Below are 18,764 nucleotides of genomic sequence, written 5' to 3'. Positions count from 1 at the left end.
CATTTTCCTTTAGTCAGTAGTCGAACAAATGGCAGACACATAATTAGGACAGGGACTATGACACAGACTACAATTAGGCAGAGGATTCTAAACTGATGACTGGGATCTACAGAGAGTCATGGAATGAGAGTCCCTGATAAAGGGAGATGAATGATTTCAAAAACTGTATGGATGGAGAGGGAGGTCTCTGAGAGTGTTTCCTTGTCCCCCAGATCAGAATTACTGATGTAAGTCCGCTGACTTCTCAGACAAGGGTCCAGGATGTTTCCTAGTCCTTCCAGGACTTCCTCACAAGCATGTCTGCTAAGGCAGGAACTTGACAGAAAGCTGAATGTGGTTGCTTCTGAAATCGAAGTTTACAGACAAGCAAAATACAGACAGGGACAGTATTGTATCATGCTTAAACTCTCCAGCATGCTTAAACTTTCGGGGTCTTGGGTTCTCAGGGATCTCCAGGGATCCTGGCCGGGCCCCCCAATGTAATGTTCAGGTTGCCAAGACCTTAAGAAGACCACCAGAGACACAGACTCACCAAAACGCAAAAGCAAGGTTTAATCCTGTAGTATAAGTCATGATAGGAACTTTGTGTTGCACACTGACACAGCCAGGACAAGAGGAGGTGCCCCACCAATCTTAGGCAGGATTTATAAAGGGGAAAGAAACCCACAAATCTATTGTTATGGGCATGAGGGGTACGTGTGACTCTCTGGCTCTAGTCTAGGGAACTTTCCGCTCTACTGATACCCACCTTCAGCAGCAGGGCTGCAGTCTAGGAAACTTCCCACTTTGCTGATATCTACCTTGGTGACTAGCACAAAATGGAGTTGGTTTTGTCCCTTCAATAATAAGAAAAAATTATAAAAGCTACATAAAATGTATGTAAATTGCCTCATCAAAAATAGAAAAGATCCAATTAATGAAAATGACTATGAATCACTCAAAAATATTAAAATTAATAGGTTTGAGTCACTAATAAAGTGTGTTCATAATAGGAAAATCAATGGTAAGATGGATTCATTACTGAAATCTGTCAAGCATTCAAAGAAAAGCTATGTAAAGTTCTCTTCAAAATGTTCCACAAAATAGAAAAAGATCAAAACTGATCAAATTCATTATGTAAAGAATAGTGTTTTCCTTATACCAATACCAAATTAAGATTTACCAAAAACAAGAATGTAACCTCACAATTTTAATGAATTACATACATGTAACAGTTTCAGAAAAAAATATTGCAAATTTAATTAAAATATATCAATAAATTATAAACGATGCAACATAATCAAGATTTGTCATCTCAAGAATAAAGGGCTTGTTCAAAATATGTGAATCAGTAAACTCTATACAGCACAAAAAAAGAGCTAATAAAAAACTTTTGTAATGCCTCCCTAGGTGCATAGGTGTCCAGTTTTACACTGTTAAATATCCCTTCACATTAAGGCCATGAAGTAGCTTGTCATAGCAGGAATTTGAAAGCCATTTGTGACAAACCACATAGCAAATTCTATGCTAAAGATGAAAAAAAAAAAAAGAAAACATGTTTTGTATATATAATCATCTAGGAAATATGAATAAAAAACACAATGTGCTGTTTTTAGGTTGATTTAGTAGCTGCAGCTGAGCCTACAGATATTTTAATTACTCTCTGTGTCCCCTGTGGCCTCACAGTCAGTACTTTGCTGTTCAGGCCTAAGCCCGGTGAGATTTTTGTCTCACTAGCACCATCTTAGCCTCAGCTGCCAAATACATTTTTTTTCTTTATTTGGGGGTGTACTAAATATTTAAATATATTTTACATACCAACCACATATTTTCTCTCCATCCTCTTCTTCCCCCACATTCTACCTCCTTTCTATCCCCCACATTCTCTCCTCAGAAAGGGTAAGGGCTCCTCCCCTAGAAATCAAAATAGCATGGCCCATCAAATTGAAGCAAGACTAAGCTCCTTCCCCCTGCATCAAGCAGAGTGAAGCCTTCTACCATAAGAAATAGGTCACAAAAAGCCAGCTCATACATCAAGGACAGATCCTGCTCTCACTACTAGTGTCTCCACAAACATACCAAACTATATAACTGTCAGCAACATGAACAGGGCCTCCATTGGTCCCATGCTGGCTTCCTTGCTGTCTTTATATAGTCAGTGAGCTCCCTTTAGCTTGGGGCAGCTGCCTCTGTGGGTTTTTGGCTCATAATCTTGAGCCCTATTGTTCAACTAATCCCTAGTCCCTCTCCTCAACTGGCCTCCTGGAGCTCAACCCAGTGCTTGAATGTGGCTCTGCATCTGTTTCCATCAGTTACTAGATGAAGGTTCTATGATGATAATTAGGGTAGTCATTAATTTGATTACAGCAGAAGACCAGTTTAGGTATGCTCTCCCCTTACCTGGGGTCATCTGTTATCTAGTTTCTCTGGGACTTTAGATCGTAGCCTGGCTATCTTTTGCTTTACATCTAATATCAACTTATGAGTGATTTCATAACATGTTTGTCTTTCTGGGTCTGCATTACCTCTCTCAGAATGATTTTTTTTTCTAGTTCCATCCATTTTCATGCAAATTTCATGATGTCATTGATTTTTTTTTTTACCACTGAGTAATACTCCATTATGTAAATGTACCAAATTTTCTTTATCCATTTTTCAGTTGAAGGACATCTAGGTTGTTTCCAGGTTTTTGTTATTATGAATAATGTTGTTTTGAATAAAGTTGAGCAAATATTATTGTGGTATTAATAAGTATTCTTTGGGTATATGCCTAAGAGTGGTACTGTTATGTCTTGAGGTAGATTGATTTCTAATTTTCTGAGAAAATAGCATGCTGATTTCAAAAGTAGCTATACAAGTAGTGGGTCCCTACAAAAGCCACTCTAACACACAAACCTACTGAACTGATTATCTTTCCCTAGCCAAGCATGACTTGTAACATCAGCATCCCCTAGTGTCAGATGTAGCACTTGCAGTAATTGGAATGAGAGGGGGGTCTCCTAGATAAAATGCCTCAATCTCTAGATCCTAGAGCTCAGGACACATATTGTTCTCCTCACTCTCCAAACTAATCCCCAGAAGCCAGGAAACAGTTAAAAGTCCTACAGTCAGGGCACTCTACGATTGCCACCACTGGTTGAATTCTGTAACCTACAAGATTCTCTCCACAGCCTAAACCCACCAAATGGATGATGTCATCCTTCCCCTATCCAAACTGAAAGACCCCCATCCAGCTTGCTAAGCAGCTTAGCACCAGATGAAAGACCCCCCACCCAGCTTGTTAAACAACTTAGCACCGGTAACGCCATTTTACAAGGCTTGTACTGAATATTCAGGGTTTGAACAAAGGGCAGTTTAAAAGCTGCCAAAACGAGATAGAGACGGAATACCGAGAATGTGGCTGGGTGTCGTCTGTCCCAGGCGGGGAGGAACAGTGAATACCGAGAAAGACACCCTGTCTGCCCTAGATAAGAGCCAAGGCAGCCTATATCTGAATTCTCGGGAACTAGGGACCTTGTCCCGACCCGAACTTGGCCACATTCAAACTAACCAATAAAAACCCTGTAACTACGCTTCTCGCTTCTGTACCGTGCTTTTTGCTCCCCAAAGACATATATAAACCCATTACCCTGACCTGGAGGTGCACAAGTCCTCCGAGAGACTTTGTCGCCCCAGGTACCTGTGTATCTGAATAAACCTCTTGCTGTTTGCATCCGTACAAGTGGTCTCGCTGTTCCTTGGGAAGGGTCTCCCCAGAGGAAAGACACTCTTGGAGGGTCTTTCATTTGGGGGCCCGTCCGGGATTTGGAGACCCCTCCCAGGGACCACCGACCCATTTTTTTCAGGAGGTAAGCTGGCCAGCGATTGATCTCTGTTGTGTTTCTCTCTGCGTCACTGTTTGTCATTGTGATCACTGCACCGCGTCCGTACGACCCAGCTGTGTCATCTGGTATTTGAGCGGAACCGTGGAGGAACTGACGGGTTCAGAAACTCCCGACCGCAGCGCTGGAAGACGTTCCAGGAGCATTTGGAGCCAAGCTTTTGGCTCATCCATATTCACTGAACCCCGGTACCCGAGTCGGGCTTTTTGGGGCACCCCCGCTGTCTGAAGGGTACATGGTTCTTTTGGGAGACGAGAGGTCCAGACTCTCATTGTCTCCGTTTGAGCATTTGCTTTCGGTTTTGCGCCGAAGCCGCGCTGCGAGACTGTGTTTTCTCTGTGTGTGTCTGCTATTCGTAGGGTCTGTATTCAGTGTGGTCCTATTTGAGACAATGGGACAGTCTGTTACCACCCCCTTAAGTCTTACGTTACAGCACTGGAGAGACGTCCAGGACACAGCCAAAAACCAATCCGTGGACGTTCACAAAAAGAGATGGGTCGCTTTCTGCTTGTCTGAATGGCCCACTTTCAATGTAGGATGGCCACAGGACGGGACCTTTAACCTTGACCTCATTTCACAGGTTAAAACCAAAGTGATGGATCCAGGGCCACACGGACACCCGGATCAGGTGGCATATATTGTCACTTGGGAAGCTCTGGCTTATGACCCACCCCCGTGGGTCAAACCCTTTGTTACCCCCAAACGCCCTCCTGCAGCTCCCTCTGCCCCGACCCTTCCCCCACCCCTGCTCCCCACGCCCGCTCGGTCCCCTACCAAATCCTCCCTTTACCCAGCCCTCTCGAAACCCACACAGGCAGAGAGTTCAACAGAAAAGAAGAAAAAAACTTCGGGGACACCCCCGGTCCTGCCTCCTGGGGAGGACCTCCTGGTAGATTTGATGACGGAAGAACCCCCTCCCTATCAGGAGCCAGGGCCGGAACAGCAGCAGAGGGAGGCTGAGCCACCAGAACTCCTGGTCGAACCAGCTCCCTCCGCTATGGCCGGACTACTGAGAGAACATAGAGAGCAGCCGCCAAATTCCACATCGCGGGCTTTTCCGCTGCGTGCGGGACTGAACGGCCAGCTTCAATATTGGCCCTTCTTAGCGTCTGACCTCTACAACTGGTGCAATAACAACCCATCTTTTACCAAGGACCCCTCAATGCTAACCTCTTTGATTGAGTCTATTCTAGTAACTCATCAACCCACCTGGGATGATTGTCAGCAATTGCTGCAGGCCCTGCTAACCATCGAGGATAGACAACGAGTTTTCCTAGAAGCCCGAAAAAATGTGCTTGGGGATAATGGTCGCCCCACTCAGCTGCCCAATAAGATCGAGGCAGCATTCCCCCTGGAGCATCCCAACTGGGACTTTACCACGGCCAAAGGTAGGAACCACCTACGCCTCTATAGCCAATTGCTCATAGCGGGTCTCCATAGGGCGGCTAGACGTCCCACTAATCTGGCCCAGGTTAAGCAGGTAATGCAGGGATCTGAGGAGTCACCTTCAGCATTCCTTGAGAGGCTAAAGGAGGCCTACCGCATATACATTCCATATGATCCAGAGGACCCAGGTCAGGCTACTAACATTTCTATGTCCTTCATATGGCAGTCAGCCCCAGATATCAGAAAGAAACTTGAGCAGCTTGATAATCTTAAAGAGAGTTCACTCCAGGATTTGCTGAAGGAAGCAGAGCGAATTTTCAATAAGCGAGAGACTCAGGAGGAAAGAGATGAGAGGCTCAGAAAGGAGGCGGAGGAAAGAGAAATCATGAGGGATCGCAAGAGAAACAAGGAAATTAGTAAATTGCTGGCCACCGTAGTTTCAGGACAAAGACAGGATAGGCAGGGAGGAGACCGAAGAGGCCCCCGAGTGGACAAAGACCAATGTGCCTACTGCAAAGAAAAAGATCATTGGGTTAAGGATTGTCCTAAGAGACCGAGGGGACCAAGGAAGCCAAAACCCCAGGCTTCCTTGCTGACCTTGGAGGACTAGGGAAGTCGGGGTCAGGAGCCCCTCCCTTAGCCCAGGATAACCCTTGATGTTGGGGGGCAACCCATCACCTTTCTTGTAGACACCGGGGCCCAGCATTCGGTATTAACCCATGCCCCGGGACCCTTGAGTGATCAGCCTGGGTCCAGGGGGCCTCTGGAGGAAGAAGATACCGATGGACGATGGACCGAAAAGTACAGCTGGCAACCGGTAAGGTGACTCACACCTTCTTGCATGTTCCTGACTGCCCATACCCCTTACTAGGGAGAGACTTGCTCACCAAACTGCGGGCACAGATATATTTTGAGGGGACGGGGGCATGCATTACTGGGCCCCAAGGTCAACCTTTACATGTGTTAACTCTTAATCTAGAAGATGAATACAGACTGTATCAGCCTGAAAAAACCCAGAATCTGATGATGACCTACTGGTTGGAGAAATTCCCATATGCATGGGCAGAGACGGGAGGTATGGGACTGGCCATGCAGCAGGCACCGCTAATGATCCCACTGAAGGCCACGGCAACCCCTATATCGATCAAGCAGAACCCCATGTCCCACGAGGCCTACCAAGGTATTCGCCCCCAAATTAGGAGATTATTGGACCAGGGGATATTGGTTCCCTGCCAGTCTCCCTGGAACACTCCCCTCCTCCCAGTAAAGAAGCCAGGGACGGGGGATTACCGCCCAGTGCAGGACCTAAGGGAAGTCAATAAGTGGGTGGAAGACATCCATCCCACGGTCCCCAACCCTTACAACTTGCTGAGTGGGCTGTCCCCAACCTATACCTGGTACACAGTGCTAGACCTCAAGGATGCCTTTTTCTGCTTGAGGCTACACCCCAAGAGCCAGCCCATCTTTGCCTTTGAATGGAAAGACCCAGAGTTGGGAATATCTGGGCAGTTAACCTGGACTAGGCTCCCACAAGGGTTCAAGAACAGCCCCACGCTCTTTGATGAAGCCCTGCATAGGGACTTAGCCGATTTCAGAATTCAATACCCTGCTATGATCCTACTCCAATATGTGGACGACCTCTTATTGGCAGCCACCTCAGAGGAGGACTGCAGGGAAAGCACCAAAGCTCTCTTGCAAACCCTGGAGAACCTAGGATATCGGGCATCTGCAAAGAAGGCTCAAATCTGTCAAAGGCAAGTTACCTACTTGGGCTACCAAATAAGAGATGGGCAGAGATGGCTGACTGAGGCCCGCAAGCAGACAATTATGAGTATTCCCATCCCCCAGAGCCCCCGACAGCTGTGGGAATTCCTGGGAACGGTAGGATTCTGTCGCCTCTGGATCCCAGGTTTTGCAGAAATGGCAGCACCCCTGTATCCACTCACTAAACAAGGGACCCTCTTCACCTGGGGAGAGGCCCAACAGAAGGCCTACGAGAACATCAAAGAGGCCCTGCTGATCTTCCCTGCCTTGGGCCTCCCTGATTTGACTAAGCCCTTTGAACTGTTCGTGGACGAGAAACAGGGCTATGCCAAAGGGGTCCTAACCCAGAGACTGGGCCCTTGGAGACGCCCCGTGGCATACCTCTCAAAGAAACTTGACCCGGTAGTCTCGGGATGGCCCCCTTGTCTTAGGATGGTGGCTGCAATAGCAGTCCTGACCAAAGACGCTGGCAAATTGACTCTAGGGCAGCCATTGACTATTCTAGCGCCTCATGCGGTAGAAGCTCTAGTCAAACAGCCTCCAGACCACTGGCTCTCTAATGCCCATATGACTCATTAACAAGCCATGCTCCTGGACACAGACCGAGTACACTTCGGACCAGCGGTTGCCCTGAACCCAGCAACCCTGCTCCCCCTGCCGGAAGACGCAGAGCACCATGATTGCCTTCAAATCCTTGCGGAAATGCACGGGACAAGACCGGACCTGACGGGACCAGCCCCTCCGGGACGCCACCTGGTATACGGACGGGAGCAGTTTCCTGGAAAATGGGGAGAGGAGAGCCGGGGCAGCGATGACCACCGAAACGGAGGTAATCTGGGCCGAGGCTCTTCCATCAGGGACCTCGGCCCAGAGAGCTGAGCTTATTGCTTTAACCCAGGCGCTTAAGATGGCAGAAGGTAAGAAGCTCAATGTCTACACAGACAGCCGGTATGCTTTTGCCACAGCCCATATCCATGGAGAAATCTATTGGAGATGAGGGTTGCTAACCTCGGAAGGCAAGGAAATGAAAAACAAGTCCGAGATCCTAGCCCTACTTAAGGCCTTGTTTCTGCCTCAGAAACTGAGCATTATCCAATGCCCAGGGCATCAAAAGGGACACAACCCGGAGGCACGGGGCAATCGACTGGCAGATGCAACCGCCCGGGAGGTGGCACTCAGGGAGATAACCCCCTACTCCCAAGTTTGTCCCTTGGCCCCAGGAAAAGCCCAACCCATTCCACGCTGCCCCCTCCCATATAGCCAAGAGGACATAGATCTTCTAAGAAAAATGGGGGGCAAGCACGATCCTGAAAAAGGGCATTGGACATTCAAAAATAAGCCCATCATGCTCATGAAACCGACTTATGAACTGATCACCCACTTACACAAGCTGACTCACCTCAGCCCCAAAAAGATGAGGGCCCTCTTGGACCGAGAAGAGAGCATTTATTACTTACTAGGGAGAGACAATATTTTCCAAACTGTGGCAAATAAATGTAAGGTCTGTGCACAAGTTAATGCAGGAAAGACCAAGTTGGGGTCAGGGATCTGGGTACGGGGGCATCGCCCCGGAATTCATTGGGAGATTGACTTCACGGAAATAAAACCTGGACAATATGGATACAAATACCTATTGGTATTCGTGAACACCTTTTCAGGATGGGTGGAAGCCTTTCCCACCAAGCAAGAGAATGCTAAGGTTGTAACTAAAAAGCTCTTGGAAGAAATCTTTCCCAGGGATGGCATGCCCCAGGTATTGGCCACTGATAATGGACCTGCTTTCGTCTCCCAGGTAAGTCAGTTGGTGGCCAAGCTATTGGGGATTGATTGGAAATTACATTGTGCATACCGACCCCAAAGTTCAGGGCAGATAGAACGGATGTATAGAACCATCAAGGAGACTTTGACCAAATTAACGCTTGCAACTGGCTCTAGAGACTGGGTGCTCCTCCTTCCCCTAGCCCTCTACCGGGCCCGGAACACGCCGGGCCCTCATGGACTCACCCCATTTGAGATACTATATGGGACACCTCCACCATTCATTAATTTCTTTGACTCTAATATTGCTGATTTTGCTAACAGCCCTTCTCTGGAAGCTCATTTACAGGCACTACAGATTGTCCAGAGAGAGGTCTGGAGGCCATTAGCTGCAGCCTATCGGGAACAACTGGACAAACCGGTGGTACCACATCCCTTCCAGATAGGAGACACTGTCTGGGTCCGCGGACATCAGACCAAAAACCTAGAACCCCGCTGGAAGGGACCATACACCGTACTGCTGACCACCCCCATGGCGCTGAAAGTTGACGGCATCGCCACCTGGGTCCACGCCTCCCACGTCAAGGCAGCCCATCACCCTGAGGAGAAGGAGCCAACTGCGATTCCACCATGGAGAATCCAGCGCACCCAAAACCCGTTAAAACTAAGACTCACCTGTGGGGCCCCTTGACTACTATCTGGGCCCTGCTAGGACTGGTAGGGGCAACCCTAGGGGGGAGCCCACACCAGACATACTCCTTAAAATGGCAAGTCCTGTCCCCAAGTGGAAAGATTGTTTGGGAAATTCAGGGCAACCATGCACTTAACACTTGGTGGCCTACTCTCACACCCGATTTTTGCCACTTAGCTGCAGGATCAAATGACTGGGACATAATAACCCAGGAGGTCCACAACTTATCAGTAAGAATGCCTTCTGTAACTGGAAGAATGTACGCTTACACACCCATTCCTGTGGGATGTGCTTCCCCGGAGGAGAGATGTGCACTAGCCTCTCATGACTTCTATGTCTGCCCCAGAGATGGGAGAAGCCCCACCTCTGTTTATCACTGTGGAGGATATGATGATTACTATTGTGCCGCCTGGGGATGTGAAACTACAGGTAGTGCGTACTGGAACCCATCATCCTCATGGGACAAAATCCAGGTAAAACGAAGCTGGAACAAGCCCAGTGGAGGAGGAAATGGACAACCTTGCATGCACAGTCCCGGAGGCTTTGTCTGCTCCACTGGATATTGCTTACCTCTCAACATTTCATTCACGGAATCAGGTAAAGCGGCCCCTGAATGGCAGAGAGGGTACACCTGGGGCCTCAGATGGTATATGTCCTCAACAGATAGGGGAATAACCTTTAAGATTAGGCTCAAGGCTGAGATAATAACCCATCCTGTTGGGCCAAACCTGGTTCTGACAGAACAGCAATTATCCTCCCAAGCAAGGCCGGTCAAGCCCTCGGCACCCCTCCCCCATCTCCTAACAACCACCTTGCTGCCTAATGTTAACACCCAGAGTCTCACCACCAAGGCCTCCACTAGTCAATTCTCTTTCGAGTCGGGGACTGGGGACAGGTTGCTCAACTTGGTGCAAGGAGCGTTCCTGACTCTCAATTATACTAATCCCAGTAAGACACAAGAATGTTGGTTATGCCTGGTCTCGAGACCCCCATATTATGAGGGGATGGCTGTTACAGGAAACCTCACTAACCAAACCACTGCCCCAAGTACATGTGCAACGGGGCCACAACATAAACTGACCTTGTCGGAGGTATCAGGTCAAGGGCTCTGCATTGGAACGATCCCCAGTACCCATCAGGCTCTATGCAACTCGACTCAGGAAATCAGCCCTGGCTCATATTACTTGACAGGCCCCAGTGGAACATATTCAGCCTGTAACTCAGGTTTGACACAATGTGTGTCCGCCCAGGCCCTTAACTCGGCCTCTGATTACTGTGTGTTAATAGAATTATGGCCAAAGATTGTATACCATGAACCAGAATACATTTACAGCCACTTCGAGGGTATGACCCGACCCTGCAGAGAGCTGGTGTCATTAACATTAGCCTTCCTGCTTGGAGGACTCACTGTTGGAGGTGTCGCTGCGGGGTTAGGAACATGGGTCACTGCCCTGAAGGAGACCTCCCAATTTAGGCAACTACAGCAAGCAATGCATACAGAACTGCAAGCACTGGAAGAATCAATCAGCACCCTCAAAAAGTCCTTAACTTCCCTTTCTGAGGTAGTCTTACAGAATAGAAGGGGATTAGACATCTTGTTCCTGCAGGAAGGAGGGATATGTGCAGCCTTAAAGGAGGAATGTTGTTTCTATGCAGATCATACTGGGCTGGTGCAAGATAACATGGCCAAGCTCAGGGAAAGACTTAAACAAAAACAGCAATTATTTGAATCAGGACAAGGTTGGTTTGAAGGATGGTATAATCGGTCCCCATGGTTTACCACCTTAGTCTCCTCCACTATGGGACCCCTAATTATCATCTTCCTAATCTTACTCTTTGGATCCTGCATCCTTAACCGGTTAGTCCAATTCATGAAAGACAGATTATTAGTCATACAGGCTCTGGTGTTAACTCAACAGTATCACCAGCTTAGGCAATTTGACCTAGAGATTCCCAAGTCCACTTAAAGCAATTGAAAGGAAGATTCCATTCAAAGTCATAAGAGACATTAGAGAATGAAAGACCCCCATCCAGCTTGCTAAGCAGCTTAGCACCAGATGAAAGACCCCCCGCCCAGCTTGTTAAACAACTTAGCACCGGTAACGCCATTTTACAAGGCTTGTACTGAATATTCAGGGTTTGAACAAAGGGCAGTTTAAAAGCTGCCAAAACGAGATAGAGACACCTGTGACTGGGCTGGGGGGAGGAACGGGGAATACCGAGAATGTGGCTGGGTGTCGTCTGTCCCAGGCGGGGAGGAACAGTGAATACCGAGAAAGACACCCTGTCTGCCCTAGATAAGAGCCAAGGCAGCCTATATCTGAATTCTCGGGAACTAGGGACCTTGTCCCGACCTGAACTTGGCCACATTCAAACTAACCAATAAAAACCCTGTAACTACGCTTCTCGCTTCTGTACCGTGCTTTTTGCTCCCCAAAGACATATATAAACCCATTACCCTGACCTGGAGGTGCACAAGTCCTCCGAGAGACTTTGTCGCCCCAGGTACCTGTGTATCTGAATAAACCTCTTGCTGTTTGCATCCATACAAGTGGTCTCGCTGTTCCTTGGGAAGGGTCTCCCCAGAGGAAAGACACTCTTGGAGGGTCTTTCACAAACATCTCCCACAGCATCAGCAGCCCATCGAGACAGAAGCAACTCTTTTTAAGATTTTTTAATGAGACTACCTTTTGAGATAAATAATAAAATTATTGTTCCTTTCTTTACAACCTTAAAATGCATCCTGTCAGTTAGAGAACTGACTGAAAAAAATTACTTTGCTTGCTTACACTTTCTTAATATATAATATGTTGCTTGGGCATGAATGTATGTAGGTTTTTGAGAAAAAAAATAGTTTTCACCTGTAAAACATAAAATGCTTAACTATTCAAGAGATATAAAATACATATTTTATCATTGTAATCATTCACTTAAAACATAGAATGTAACGACATTGTAAGTTTTATATTGCTTGAATGATTCTTCTGCAATATATAATATGTAAGGGAAAGAATAAAAAAGTTATAAGGAAAGCAGTAAAACACCAGTAGTAGAAAAACACCAGGACAGGTATAGAAGGAGAGATGTATGAGGAAGACATCAGAAAATAGTGAGAATGAAATGATCTGGAAAATAGAAGAAGAAAACATCATGGTAGAAGAGCATAACAGAAAGAACAAGTAGAACTAGGACAGAAAGAAAAATAATATAGGGAAGAAGCTTTAATACCAAAGAAAATAAGTCTGCTTTGTGTTGATGACTCTGTTTCTCATGCCCAGTCTCTCTCATTGCTGAAGACTGAACCATCTGTAACATTTAAAGGAAAACAGGTCAGAATGTTAAGCAATTTCTTAGTGAATACTACAAAAGATTCTGAAGCAGTGATTTCCAAGTTATAGAGGAATATGGTTGCCAACATAAAATAGTACACAGAGCAAAATTACACATCATAATTGAAAAATAAAGAAAGCAATCTTTGTATAATAAGGCAACATAAAAAAAATATGTATCCAACAAAGCAAATCTAAAGAAAATACAGGAAGCAATATTCTGGGCTGAATAGAGACATGAGTACATCTGAAAAAGCAATGTGGAATAAAACCAGAAGTCGTGATTACTAAAACAAAACAAACAAAACCAAAGAATTACTGAAAACATCGACAAATGCAAAGGTTAACAGCATATGAATGACCAAGAGATGACCAAAAGGTGAGTGACTGAAGGTGTAAGTCATAAACAATCCCACACCAGTTTGGAATTATGATTAATAGGGTAGTATTTATTTAAAGGGGAAAAAACTTACAGATCACCGTCCCAGACAACAGCCCTCTGCCCAATCAGGAAGAAGTCTAGTCGCCGGGAACTGGAGCAGGAAGCAAAGGGAGTGTGAGGAGGGAAGTGGCCGCTTTTTTAAAGAGAGAGACCACACCCAATGGGCTGGTATCTCAGCGGCTATTGGCTAGAGGAGTGGAAGGACCTCCCGCAACAAGTGACCAGCCACCCAGAAGGACACTCCATACTGGAACACAATCCAAGACCCCTCCCCAACAAACTTTGACTTCTATAGACAGCCAGCAGGTGAGTTTCCTGTAGGTAGTCTGTTCCAAAACCAACATTCCATCCAATGGACCCTGTAAGCTCCAACTCCCACTCTGACACCCCAAACCCTTCAAAACCCACCACCCCAAAGCCTCAGAGGAATGCTGAAATGCAAGCTGTAACTACACAGAGAGGGCCAAAAGAAAGGACTAAGAGAAGAACTCTGAAGCAGAAGCTGTGACTACACAGAGTGGAAAATGAGAGTGAACCAACAGAGCAGACCAAGAGAACAGGCCAAGAAGGAGGACCAAGAGAGACCTCAGTGGCTCACTGAGACACAGGCAGTGACAGTACTAAACAGACTAAGAATGTTTTTCAAGACACAGACAGCCACTGAAAGGACTGGACAAAGATACAAAGACACTTCCGGGATCAATTGAGGGAGAAGATGGGTATGCACCAATACAAGAATTAATCCAACAACCTAAAAAGAAATAAGGCAACACCAGAACACAGTGATCATACAACAGGAAGAACTGATCATTTTCACCCAGAAAGAGCAGAAGAAAATGATTTTAAATGTAGCTTTATAAATATAATAAAGATCTTTAAAGAGGAAATGAAAAACTCCCTTAAGGAAATGGAGGACAAGACAAACAAAAAAGAATTGGAAGAAATAAATAAATCTCTTAAAGAAACATAAGAACACTAAGAAGAAAACATCAAACAGATGAAGCAAATATTTCAAGACTTGAAGACTGAAATAGAGGCAATAAAGAAAGCACAAAGTGAGGGAATTCTGGATGTGGAAAATTGGAGTATGCAACTGGGAACTACAGAGGTAAGCATAACAAACAGAATACAAGAGATGGAAGGAAGAATCTCATGTATTGAAGATACTATAAAGAAAATATATTCATTGGTCAAAGAAAACATTACATACATCAAATTCTTTGCACAAAACTTCCAGGAAATCTGGGACACCATTAAAACATCAAACCGATAGGGTTAGAAGAAGGAAAAGAACCCAGCTTAAAGGAACCAAAAATATATTCAACAGAATAATAGCAGAAAACTTCCCAAACCTAAAGGAGGATTTCCCTATAAAGTTGCAAGAAGGTTACAGAACACCAAATAGACTGGATCAAAAATAGTCCCCTCATCATATAATAATCAAAATGCAAAACAAACAGAAGAAAGAATATTAAGAGCTGCTAAGGAAAAAGGTCTGTCAATGTCTAGTGTCTCTGGGTAAGGGTCTCGTGCAAATCAGGACACAGGGGATGCAAAGTATGAACAACTGCATAACAAGCTTTATTTTGTATGGCTTTTTATACAGACTGAAACGCATTACCTCAACTCTGAAACCCCCCTTTACTCATGTACATGATCATGAGAAACTCTTGCCTCACCAATAAACAGTACATCAATTAATAACAGTAATAAAAATAAAAAGAAGTACAAAAAAAAACCAATGCAAAATGTATACAGAAGCAAAGTACTCCTTTGTAACTGGTAGAGCATGAAGAAATGAGCTCAAAGACCACTTTGTTATCCAGGGTACAGATTCTGACAGAACGTTTGAGAAATGGGCAGAAAAAGTCTGTTTTCATGTATGCTTGGCTTACCAAGCAACCATTTCCCAACTTCATCTCACCTGTCCCAGGAGGCACCTGCACTCTATGCCAGTTCTCTGTCTTCACAAAGATCAAGTAACATATAAAGTCAAACCTATCAGAATTATACCAGACTTCTCAATGAAAAATTTTGAAAGCCAGATGACCCTTGGCATATGTGCTGCAGGTACTAAGAGATCAACAGATGAAAGTCCAGACTTCCATACCCAGCAAAACTTTCAATCACCATCAATAGAGAAAACAAAATATTCCATGACAAAAACAGATCAAAGAAAAGCTATCCATAGATCCAGCCCTACAGAAAGTACTAGAAGGAAAACCCCAACCCAAGGAAGCTCACTGTTTCCAGAGAAACACAGGCAACAGATAACCCCACACCAAAAAACCCAACAGCAAAAAACAAAAACTTAAAAAAACAGGAAAAGACACAAACATACACACAATATCACCAAAAATATAAGAGGAATTAAAAATCACTGGTCATTAATATCTTTTAATATCAATGGACTCAAGACATCTATAAAAAGACACAGGCTAAGAGAATGCATATGAAAGAAGAATGCATCATTCTTCTGTAAACAAGAAACATATATCAAACGCAAAGACAGACATTTCCTAAGAATAAGGGTTCGAGAAAGATTTTTAAATCAAATGGACCTAAAAAAGAGGCAGGTGTAGCTATCCTAATACCTAACCGAATAGACTTCAAACCAAAATCAATCAAAAGACATGAAGGACACTTTATACTCCTAACAGGAACAATTTTTCAAGATGAAGTTTCAATTCTGAACATTTATGCTCCAAATAAATATCACGCACGTATGTAAAAGAAACATTACTAGAACTTAAATTGCACATCAATCCCCACACACTAATAGAAGGAGACTTCAACACCCCACTCTCCACAATGGACAGGTGAACCAGATAAAAACTAAAGAGAGAAATAAGAGAACTAACAGATATCATGATTCAAATGGACATCTAATGAATATTCCACCAAACACAAAAGAATATACCTTCTTCTCACCACCTCATGAATACTTCTCTAAAATTGACCACATACTCAGTAACAAATCAAACCTACACAGATAAAAAAAAATTGGAATAATCCCCTGTATCTTATTGGATCACCATGGTTTAAGATTAGAATTCAACAGCAACACTGATTTCAGAAATCCTTTAAATAGAGGGAAATTAAAGAGTGTTCTATTGAACCACTTCTGTGTCAAGGAAGAAATAAAGAAAGAAATTAAAGACATCTGAAAATTCAACAAAATTTAAGGGACAATGTACCCAAACATATGGGAAAATATTAAAGCAATGCTGAGAGGAAAGATTATAGCACTAAATGCCTACATAAAAAGAGTGGAGAAATCTCCCACTAGTGAATTAACAGCAAACATGAAAGCTCTAGAACAAAAAGATGCAGACTAACCAGGGGGAGTAGATGACAGGAAATAAACAAATTGAGTGCTGAAGACAATAAAGTAGAATCAAAGAATACAATACAAGGAATCAATGAAACAAAGAAATAGTTCTTTGAGAAAATCAACAAGATAGACAAAGTCTTATCCAAACTAACAAAAAGCCAAAGAGAGAACGTTCCAATTAACAAAATCAAATGAAAAAGGGAACATAAAAACGACAATGAGGAAATCCAGAGAATTATTACACCATACTACAAAAATATATATTTCACCAAATTGGAAACTGGACAATTTTCTGGATAGGTAACATATATCAAAATTAAGTCAAGACCAGACAGAAAATTTAAATAGACTTATATTCTGCAAGGAAATAAATAGAAGTAGTCATCAAAAGTTTCCCAATCTGGGCTGGAGAGATGGCTCAGTGGTTAAGAGCGTTGCCTGCTCTTCTAAGGGTCCTGAGTTCAATTCCCAGCAACCACATGGTGGCTCACAACCATCTGGAATGAGGTCTGGTGCCCTCTTCTGGCCTGCAGACATACACACAGACAGAACATTGTATACATAATAAATAAATAAATATTTAAAAAAAAAAAGTTTCCCAATCTAAGAAAAAAAAAAAAAGTCCAGGGCTGGATGGTTTCAGGGCAAAAATCTACAAGAACTTCAAAGAAGAGATACCTATACTCTTCAAAGTTGTTCACATAATAGAAGCAGAAGGAACATTGCCAAACTTTTTTATGAAGCTATGGTTACCCTGATAACAAAACTGCATGAAGAAAATGGATCTCCCATGCTCTTGAATTGGGAGGATCAACAGAGTAAAAATAGCTATTCTATCAAAAGCAATGCAATCCCCATCAAAATCTCAACAAAATTTTTCACAGATGCTGAGAGAACAATAATCAACTTTGCTTGGAAAAACAAAAAACCCAGGATAGCCAAAACAATCCTATACTATAAAAGTACTTCCAGAGGCATTACCATCACTGACTTCAAACTCTATTACAGAGATACAGTAATGAAAACACTTCGGTATTGGCATAAAAACAGGGATGTTGACCAATGAAATCAAATCAAAGACCCAGATATTAATCCACAAACCTACAAATACCTGATTTTTGACAAAGGAGCTAAAATTATGCAAGGAAAGAAAGAAAGCATCTTTAACAAATGGTGCTGGCATAACTGGATGGCAACCTGTAGAAGAATCAAAATTGATACATATCTATTATTATGCACAAAACTCAAGTCCAAATGGATTAAAGATTTTAATATAAATCTGACCAAACTGAACCTGCTAGAAGAGAAAGTGGGAAGTAATATGCAACACATGGGCACAGGAGACCACTTCCTTCGTATAACCCCAGTATAACAAACAATAAGAGCAACAATGAATAAATGGGACCTCCTGAAACTGAGAAGCTTCTGCAATGCAAAGGACACTGTCATTAAGATAAAAAAGCAACCTACTGAATGGGAGAAGATCTTCACCCAACCCTGATTAATGGTCTGATCTCCAAATTATATAAAGAACTTAGGAAACTAGACATTAAAACTCTAATTAAAACAATTAAAAATTGATGTGGGAGTGTCATATACCAATATGTTGATCTCATTTGATAATTAATAAAGAAACTGCTTGGCCTGATAGGTTAGAATATAGGTGGGTAGAGTAAACAGAACAGAATGCTAGGAGGAAGAAGGTAGTGAGGTAAGATGCCTCAGACAGATGCCATACCTCTGCTCTCCAAGGCAGATGTGATGAAGCTCCAACCCAAGATGGACATAGGCTAGATTCTCCCTGGTAAGTCACCACATTGTGGTGTTACCAACATTAATAGAAATGGGCCAAGCAGTGTTTATATGAATACAATTTGTGTGTTGTTATTTTGGGGCATAAGCTAGCCAGGCAGCCGGGAGCTGGGTGGCCGAAACACAGCCTGCAGCTCCTACTATAGATGGTGCCCATGTGGATAACTGCATCCATAGAAAGCCTGAGAAAGCTTGGGAAAACAGAGCAAAGCCTGTTTTCTTGGTAGCAGCAATTTCTCAGGTCTGCTCTGCTTGCTAGAGGCAAGCAAGTGCTCTCATCTAAGAGAGGCTTCCTGACTCAGCTTTAGCTGCAAAACCCTGCAGCTCTTAAGAGGTCCTGCCACAAAACACTTAAACAGTGTTGATGAAAAGCTTAATGCATGCTTTT

The 18,764-nt window shown here is 44.0% G+C and overlaps 1 protein-coding gene across 1 annotated transcript; it reads left to right on the top strand.

The window, feature by feature from the left end:
* The first annotated feature begins 4,251 nt into the window (after positions 1-4,251).
* LOC121446186 lies at positions 4,252-9,459 on the top strand. The gene is given in 3 exon segments (XM_041648670.1): positions 4,252-5,986; positions 5,989-7,739; positions 7,741-9,459. Coding segments are annotated over 3 exon segments (5,205 nt in total).
* Positions 9,460-18,764: the final 9,305 nt, after the last annotated feature.

The sequence above is a fragment of the Microtus oregoni genome, unplaced genomic scaffold (genome assembly GCF_018167655.1).
Source record: "Microtus oregoni isolate MIOR12 unplaced genomic scaffold, Mior012 000003F_ref0000135, whole genome shotgun sequence".
Lineage (NCBI taxonomy): Eukaryota > Metazoa > Chordata > Mammalia > Rodentia > Cricetidae > Microtus > Microtus oregoni.
The sequence above is the reverse complement of the archived record's forward strand: the minus strand, read 5'-3'. Positions and strand labels throughout refer to the sequence as shown.